The sequence below is a fragment of the Drosophila innubila genome (assembly GCF_004354385.1).
Source record: "Drosophila innubila isolate TH190305 chromosome 2R unlocalized genomic scaffold, UK_Dinn_1.0 1_C_2R, whole genome shotgun sequence".
Taxonomy (NCBI): Eukaryota; Metazoa; Arthropoda; class Insecta; order Diptera; family Drosophilidae; genus Drosophila; species Drosophila innubila.
This window is the reverse complement of record NW_022995374.1, coordinates 23,552,934-23,561,994: the sequence shown is the minus strand read 5'-3', so window position 1 is coordinate 23,561,994 and position 9,061 is coordinate 23,552,934. Positions and strand designations below refer to the sequence as shown.

At 45.0% G+C, this 9,061-nt stretch overlaps 2 protein-coding genes across 3 annotated transcripts; one reads left to right on the top strand and one right to left on the bottom strand.

Annotated features, from left to right (window-relative positions):
* Positions 1 to 1,604: 1,604 nt before the first annotated feature.
* Positions 1,605 to 4,189, top strand: LOC117784527 (longitudinals lacking protein, isoforms J/P/Q/S/Z). 2 transcript variants are annotated; one of them, XM_034622282.1, is made up of 3 exons: positions 1,605 to 2,043; positions 2,137 to 3,700; positions 3,797 to 4,189. In XM_034622282.1, the coding sequence occupies exons 1-3, from the start codon at positions 1,636 to 1,638 to the stop codon at positions 3,856 to 3,858; spliced, it is 2,034 nt and encodes a 677-aa protein (XP_034478173.1). In that variant the 5' UTR covers positions 1,605 to 1,635; the 3' UTR covers positions 3,859 to 4,189. The 2 variants fall into 2 exon arrangements, with proteins under 2 accessions (XP_034478173.1, XP_034478172.1); XM_034622281.1 differs by having other exon boundaries at positions 2,137 to 4,189.
* Positions 4,190 to 5,707: 1,518 nt separating this feature from the next.
* LOC117785385 (zinc finger protein 33A) lies at positions 5,708 to 8,090 on the bottom strand. The gene is made up of 5 exons (XM_034623352.1): positions 7,787 to 8,090; positions 6,990 to 7,733; positions 6,636 to 6,927; positions 6,406 to 6,583; positions 5,708 to 6,345 (listed from the first exon to the last, which is right to left on the bottom strand). The coding sequence occupies exons 1-5, from the start codon at positions 7,979 to 7,981 to the stop codon at positions 5,907 to 5,909; spliced, it is 1,848 nt and encodes a 615-aa protein (XP_034479243.1). The 5' UTR covers positions 7,982 to 8,090; the 3' UTR covers positions 5,708 to 5,906.
* Between the last annotated feature and the right edge of the window lie 971 nt (positions 8,091 to 9,061).

Genomic DNA, 9,061 nt, shown 5'->3' with positions numbered 1-9,061 from the left:
GTTGATAGATGAACGGAAGAGGGGGCAAGGAGCGGGAAAGGGAAAGGGAGAGAGTGAGTGAGAGTAAGAGTGCGAGGAACCATCCCCAAATACACAAATATTTTTGCACACCTGCGGGGGAGTGGTGGGAGGATGGAGGGGGAGGGGTGTTCGCATAATGAGTCAATGTGGAAAGGGAAAAGTTAAAACGCAAATCTGCAATGTGTTATGCCGGAGCATGAATAGCTAGGGAGGGGAGGTGGGTATTTTGAAATCGCACATTCTAACTTAATTTTCTTATTTCTACTCCCATTTCGCACTGTCACTTTTGTTGCTACTCCGTTTTAGGATATTTACTCCCGTTTGTCTTATCTACATACTAGTCGTCTTCTCCCACATTCCCACATTAGTTTGTAGTCTCATTTCCTAATATTTATTATATTTAGCTACTTCTAAGTCACTTACCAAATCAGCATTATTCTACTACTAATTTGCCTTTTCATCTCCAAATCTATTTCTACTTTAAACTACGTTCTCGCTTATGCCATTTGCCTTTCCTACTCCTACGATGTGTTTCTGTTTATTTTTTACTCCTGCTCTACTTTCCTCTTTCACTTACTTGAATTTACTTGTTCAACACCTTACTATCTTCTATCATTCCCTACTTATCAGCTCGTCTCTTTCCACAGCTTCCACTCCCCCTTCTAGCGTTTTTTTTTTTAGCATTTTCTACTTGCTACTCCCATTTTTTGTCCCTACCTGCTCCTTTTTACTACTGTGTACTCCTTATGCTTGTATTCACATTCATTCTCCAATTATTTCTGTTCGCTACTTTTTTTTTATACTCGGTACTGATATATTTAGGCTTTTATTCTTACATGCTCCCGTTCTTTTTGTATATATTCCATTGCTTGTACCTCCATTTGTCTACTCCACTTTTCTATTTCCTACTACTATTTACTACTTCCGTCTCTACCTTATCTTCTGTTCCTATTTGCTACCTATTCTGAACTTGCTTTTTCTATCACCCACTGCTCTTTCTCCTTTTTCACTTCCCACTTCCATCTTCCCAAATCTAAATCTCAAGTTCTCATTTACTAAGTAATATTCCTTTGCTTGCAACTACTTCCTACTCCTATTTTCTACTCCCTACTCCACATTTCTCAATATCCAGTCCCCTCCCTTTTGCCAATTCTCATAGATTATAGCAACCCGTGCAAAATACGATTTCGGTTTATTTGGCATTTCCGAAAAAAAAACACAACACTGTGCAAATCTTTCACATTGAGGATTCACATCGTTTATTCAAATCGAAATCTTTTGACTAATTTGAAACGTATCTCTTCTCTTTTTTCCCGTTGTGTCCATTTTTCGGTCACGCTCGCAGGCAACTGGTGAACTGTAAGCCTTAAGCTGGCGCTCAAGGTCAGGAAGCATCTTGCCTCATATTCGCCGACCCTGTTGAGCGCCGCGTTCACGAGCCTGAACAGCGCCTATAACAGCAGCAGCGACACCGCACCGGACGAGGATCCGGACCAGGAGCAGGAGCAGCTGCATCGACAGCGCCATCGTCACAATAGTCACAGTCACGGTCACAGTCACGGTCACAATCCTCGGGAGAGTCACCACAATCCTCAGCAACTGAGGCCCGACGAGATGGGCGGACCGACGCCAGTGGCCAGCAGCGAGGGTCAGACGTACTGTCTGCGCTGGAATAATCATCAGACGAACCTCGTGCAGATCCTACATGCTCTGCACGAGGTGGGCAGCTATGTGGACTGCACCCTGGTCGTGGATGATGAACAGTTCAAGGCACATCGCGTTGTCCTTGCCGCCAATTCACCCTACTTTCAGGCCATATTGCAGGATGTGCCGCAGGATCAGTGCAGCATCATATTGCCAGGGGTGAAGGGATTCGAGATTGCCGCCCTGCTGCAATACATGTACACGGGCGAGACGACGGTGACCAAGAGCCAGGAGCCGGAGATACTGCGCACCGCCAAGGAGCTGCAGGTCAAAGGACTCTACGATAACCTCATGAAGTTCAATCACAAGGCCATCTCAGCTGCATCCACTGCAAGCGAGGAGCGTTCACAGAGCCATCAGTTCCAGGGCAGCACTCCAGCTGGACACCATCATCATCATCATCATCATCAGCCCACGTCCAGCTCCGGCGGTAAGCCGCTTAACGGTGGATCCGATGCTGCCTATGGACAGCACAATTCCTCATCCGTGATCTCAACATCGACGCATATTTCACCCAGTGCCGCCATCTCGAGCAGCTGCTCGCCGCCTCCGCCTCCCTTTGGTGCCTACCAGCCGCCCTACACGAGTTTCCCCGCCTCCAGTGGCGTGCCCATGAACATCAATGCCCACATCCCAGCTGGCGAGGCTCCTCTGACTCCCACACACTCCACGCCGCATGCTGCTGCCGCCGGAGAATCTGGCCAGTGGCCACTTTCCCCCTCTGCCGCCGCCGCCGCCATGTTGAATTCCGTATACGAGTCGGCGGCTGATATGAATCCGCTCAAGCGCAAGAAGCTATCGGCCATCTCGAGCATGTTGCTCAACAGCACACGGGACACACCCATTTTACGCAATGTGTTGGCCCAGGCGAATCCCGCAGACTCCTCCCAGCCGAATCCTCTGATGCTGCCGGGCGTCAAGAATCCCGTGGAGAAGACGCCAACCCATCAGCATCCACATCAACTGGGCAGCGGAAGCGGAAGCGGCAGTGCTGCCGGCGCTGGTAGCCACAGCTTCAATGGTTCCGACTACGGCGGTGATAAGGAGCCGCTGTCGCCGCACACGGATCGCTCCTTTGATGAGGAGACTGGCGGTCAGGGCAGCGGCAAGAAGCCGGAGTGGAAGCGCTACAAGCAATACACCCGGGCGGACATGATGTGCGCCATCCAATGCGTCCGGGAGGGCATGAGCGCTCTCCAGGCGAGCAGGAAGTTCGGACTGCCCAGTCGCACCCTGTACGACAAGGTGCGCAAGCTGAATATCAACACCGGACGTGGCACCCATCGCACTCCAAAGCGCAGTCCGCCGGGTGAATCCTCGGCAGCGTTTCCCTATTCCGCTGCCGCGGCGGCGGCTGCAGCTGCCCACAACTACGGGCAGACGGAGCTGAAGCACGACCAGAAGGAGCCGGGCTCAGGACATGGTCATCATGGTCATGGTCATGGTCCACATGGTCATGGTCATGGTCATGGCATGCCGCCAACGATTCCACACTCGGCTGCTGCTCTCTTGGATCACGCCTTCCTGCAACAGGCGCTGGAGAACCGTGGAGGCGACATTGCTGGCCGGGAGGCGCTCCATGCCATGGCCTTGGCGGCAGCTGCTCATGCCGCCGCCAATCGCATGTCCAACAGTCCGCCGGGCTCCAATGGCCATGTGCCACCTTCACGTTCACCTGTCCACCACTATGCTGAGCAAGAGCACGATCAGGATCAGGAGGAGAAGCACGGCCAGGCGCTGATCAAACGGGAGGCTATTGAGGAGGAACGCGATGCCGATGATGAGGATGATCATGATCAAGTGGAGGATCTGTCGCTGCAGCGCAAAGAGCGTCCCGAGTCGCCCTATTCGCCACCTCCGCCACGTGCCGCCTCCCCCATGGAAAGCGCCAGTGTCATCATGCACTCCTCCAACTCCGCCTCGGTGTCCACCAATGGCAAGGAATCCCATGACCTCGAGCCGGAACAGGAGCGGGAGCGGGAGCATGAGCTGGATGACTTCAATGAGGCGGCATCCCCAGCTCCGGCTCCAGCTCCAGCTCCAGCCATGGGATTGGGTCTAGGCTTGGGATTGGGCATGGGCATGAAGCGGGAGCTGCTTGGCAGCGATGAGGCGCAGGCCCGCACCGACTGATTGATGCTAACGATGGCCTGGCAATATGCGACCGATAGCCATGACTCCATGTTCTAGGCCAGCACCCATTCACGATCCTTTAATCCACCCTGTGTATAAATCCTCCTTCATTTTATTCTGGTTCGGCGTACAACGTGCAAAACTTATATATGTTGTGTTCTCCAACATCGACATGCTCCGGCATCGATTAGCGGTAGTGAAGCTTTAATAAAACCCCCTTTAAAAAGAAAATTACCCGATATTCCTCATATCAATCAATTAGGGGCAGCACTTCAAGAAAGAAATAATCAAAAACAAAACATTTAGAAACACTAATAAAAGAATACTAAGAGAAATTGTTGTCAGCATCACTTTGTGCCTAAAGAAAAAAACGAATAGAATTACGCTCTATATACATATTGAGGTTAGGTTTGTAGTAGTTTAGTTGAGGTTATGTTTTAGGCATTTTAGGTTAGGTTAGACCTTAGGGCACCCACACAAAAATATCCTCCACACATACCCATACTATTGAAGCATATATTGTCAACTGTACACTCACATAAGACTGAAGGATAGTGGGCGTGGCAGAGCAAAAGAGGCTCAGTATAAAAATAGATATATACATATAGATCGATAGGAGATCAGCAACAAGTTAGCAATACTTTTTAAATGCCAGTGATTTGTTTAAAAAATTAATTAGTTTATGATTTCTGAATATCTGAATATGAATACGAATACGTTTATGTGTTTGAGCTGCGTATTGAACCGAAACTACCTCAAATAGCTCAAAAATATCGATTGGTATATATTTTAATGGTTATTATTATTAGTTTTTAAATTTTTTTTGTTACATTTTAAACTAATACAAAACAAAAAAAACTAAATAACAATGTCCTGGGTTGAATTTTATAAGACTGACACCGACTCATTTGTAAACACACACACACACACACACACAAACACACCGTATAACAGTTAGACCCGATCATTCAAGTAAATGCGTACAAAATGAATTAAGTAATTAATTAGTTGTAAGCTTAATTGAATTGTAATTAAAATGTAATTAGTAATTAGTGCAAACAATTAATGCAAAAATCAAACAAACATGCGCTGGGGGCAATGCAATAGGCTCTATATAACTAAGTACCTAGTATAAGTATAACACTTAAGTCTTATACACACACATACATACATACATACATATACACATACGTCTTATCTATATCTGTAACGTTAATTCATTTGTTATACAATTATTGTTTAAGTAAAACCTACTTTTGTACATAAATTAATTAAATGCAAACTAAGTATTTTGCCGTTATCTAAATTTAGTGTTAATTACAACAACAAAAGCTCTTATACTTGTATGTACAATGAATTATCATTTATATAACACATTTTCGGTAATGTTAAATAAAATGACTGAAGATATATATGAATTATATATAAAAATATATATTGATTTATGCTTGTCTTATTTCTACTTTTCCCTTCCCCTCGTTTGACCCTTGTACTACGACTCAGTATAACAGTTTGTCTTCAGCTAAGGCTGTGACCAGACTTATATACTAAAAATTAACTATTTCACTTAAAATCTGTTGATATATATGTTCAATAAAATATTGGCAATTTCTTGCAAAACTTTCTAAATTTTTCTGCACATTAAATCTGGTTTTATCGTTACAACTGAATGTACAACAGATTCTTCCAACGGCTTTTCACCATCAGGTGTGTTCAAGAGAATTAAGTGATTTTCTACCATTTGTGAACTAAAAATAATTTTAATTTTATTTAAGAAGTTTTAGGATTCATCGAGTATCTCATAGGTGGCTGAAAATCTTAAGAAGTGAATCTAAAATGCGTTAAATAATTGGTTTACAGGTAAGCTCACATTTATTACACAATTTGAATAAAAAAATATTTGTACATATACATATTTATATATATCTAGGGAGACACAAACACGCAACAGACTTTTGCTATTTGAGTAAAATAGTAATAACTTAAAAAAAAACTAACTATGCAGGACTAAAGAACACGGAATACAGAATTGTATTTAAAGGGGGACTTTACATGCAGCCCACACAATTGGGGGGATTACGATTGTCAAAATCGCAGATACCGATGGCAAAGCGAAAGGGTTTGTGTTGTGGCAGATGCATTGGTCGATTGGAGTGCCAGGGTATGTGAGGGATGTCCAGCACCCGCATTGTATACTGTCGCACCTTGTTGGGCTCCTTGGGCACGGGATTGCTTATAGAGAGCGCATGATCAATGCAAATCAAGGGCGGCTCATCGTTGGGACTGTGACGCTCATGCTCACAATGGGCCAACAGTTTCGCCTCACTGAGAAACTCCAGGCGACAAAAGTTGCAATGATAATTGATGCCCTTGCTGTGCAGCACCTGATGGCGATCCAATTGATGTTGGAACTCAAACTCGTCATGGCACTTATGGCATATATAGAAGCCGCGATTTTGCCGATGCAGATGATAGTCCAGAAAGACCCTAAAAATTATGTTAAAAGATTAAAGTAATGATTTAATATGATGTTGAATCATTTCTCACTTGCTAGTGAAGACATCGCCACATTTGTGGCAGTAGAACCAGCTCATCTTCCAGTGCTGCATGTAGTCGTGCTTCATTAGGTCCACCAACGTGTCCGTCTGATAGCAGCAATTGGGAACAAAGCAAGAGAATGCTTTCAGTTGCACCTGTGTCTTCAGCAGATCCAGCAAATATAGATCTGTTAATGATGATGTTAGCAGAGATATGTGAAAGCGGGAGGATCACCTTACCATACTCCTTGTCCGTCGTTATCTGTGACTCTTCCAACACATAGTCATCGTAGAGCATTGTCAGATTGATGGCGCTGTTGCTGTTGCTCCGACTGTGGTTAACTATCCAGTCCCCAGTGAAGTTCATGCGTCTCGTGTACATCGTGTCAGCCACAGAGGTTGCATCGTCATCCTGCTCCCCTTTCTCCTCATCGTCAGCCTCATCCTCATTGTCCTTATACCAGGCCAAGGAACAAGCCCGAGAACGCGAACGTGTCGAACGCGTGGCGGTGACTTCTTGCCCTTGCACAGCCTGAAAAATTGATAGATTCATTTTCATATCATGTCTATAGAATGCTGGCAGGGAGAACTTGCCTCCTGCTTGGCACTGCATATGGTATGGTGCAGCTCCCACTCGTATTTGGTGCCAAACTCCGCTTCGCACAGACTGCACCGATGGTGGGATTGGTGTGTGGTGCGTTGATGCTGTCGCAACGCAACAATTCCGGCAAATTCCTTAACACAATGTTTGCACTGAAAGGTACGGGAATGACGTGGTGCCTGTGTCAAGGTTTGATCGTTATAATCCTCCTCGGCGTCGCCATTGTCGTCAATGCTGGCTTCGTTTAGCACACGACACTTGTGATGACGCTGCGTGCTTCGACGCCAGCAGCGACGTACATGAAGCGTATAAAGATCCTTGCGGAAATAGGCACGCTCACAATGCTGACAGACGAGCCGTGTACGCCACTTCCAGCCGTCCAAGGCGTTGCCATTATTATTATGCATGCCCCCCGACTCGGTGGCCGTTGGAGATTCTGGTGGTTGTGCCGAGTACGCCTGCAGCACCGAGCACGACGAACTGGTTGTAGCCGAAGCCACATCAGCAGCATCAGCGACATCCTCCAGCGGCAGTGGACCGCCTGTCGTAGACACCTCCGCGTCCGCAATGGGAGGACTGCATTGCTTGCTCTGGCGCTCGGCCTCCGCTGCGGTTCCACTCGCCTTAGTCAGACGCTGCAGGCGCTGCATCAACGTCCGCGTGACTTCAGAGTGCATGTTCAACTTACAGACGCACTCCACGCAAATCGCCTGAAGTGTCGTATTTATGATATCTGCCTGCAAATGAAGTGATTGATAAACTGCAATTTGATAAAGATTCTATAACTTACAGGCAACTTCCAGTCCCTGCTGAGGCGACGCTGCATCACATTGTTGGCACTCAAGTCCATTACGGATGACGAGGACTTTGATGTGCCACAGATGGAACACTCCTGGATACCGCTTCCCGGCGCATTCTCTTGTGTTTTGGCCGTCCGCTTACCGCTACTGCTGCTGCTCGGCTCGGGCTCCGGGGCATCCTGCATTACGCTGCAGGCACAGGACGCAAACGTTAGCAGTTGTGAAACAGTTTCGACTTAAAAATAAACTACATGTGTGCAATTGGACTGCACTGTTGCCAACATAGCTATTTTATATCAGGATCTGGCTTTTTTTAGATTTCAAATTGCTATTAGCTGAAAATCTGGTTTTTTTTTAAATATATATTCAAAAAAAACTCCATTTGTAAATGAATTTTTACATTTGCTATTTTGTATATTCTGCCAAGTTTCGGTTTTAATATTTTTGGTAAAGCTATGCAAAAGTGCCCACAACAACAAATATAGCAGAATTTAACAGAAGCTGTTATTGTTCCCCCCCAAAACTTGCCAGCACTGGTGAGGAAGGCTGCCACCCGGTCCAAAGGTTGCCACCCTGCAGAATTTAATGATGTGGCAATGTGAACCATTTTGGGAAAAAATTGTCAAAACTGGTAACAAAAAATTTGTCCACCCACTTTTGGAAAATTTCGTAATTTTGAAGCTAGAATTTTTTAGTTGTTTGCAGAATTTTTGTTGGAGTTTTCTAGGTTTTTTGATCCTTTTTTAAAATTAACTTTGAAGCTTCTCTCACCTGTGGGTGACGAACTTCAAACCTTTATAAAAATGTTTTCCTTAATTGTATCTAAATGCTCATTTTAAATGTTCATCAAATTATTAATTTATTTCAAAGTTATTGCATTTTGAAATTTGAATTTACCTAAATTTAAATTTTCAAGTCTGGCCACACGCGACCAATAACGCGTTCTAATTAAAACTGATTCAGTATTTTTTAGTTGCCATCTGATATACCAGAACAGTTTGGTATATCTTAGGTATAAAATTTAACGACGCTTCTCCTCATTGGCAATTCGCTCCTCACTTAACGCGCACTGCTTAAATTTTTTTTTTTTAGCTTTTTAGCATAATTTGCCTCGGCCCGTGCTAAAAGAGTTAACTAGTATTTTCATTGCAATTTCAGCTATTTTTCGGGTGCTTTCCAGCCAGAAACAGCTATTTATTTATCTTAAAATTTGTCATCAGCTGTTATGCTACGAAAACATAATTTCCAAGCTGCTAACACATTTG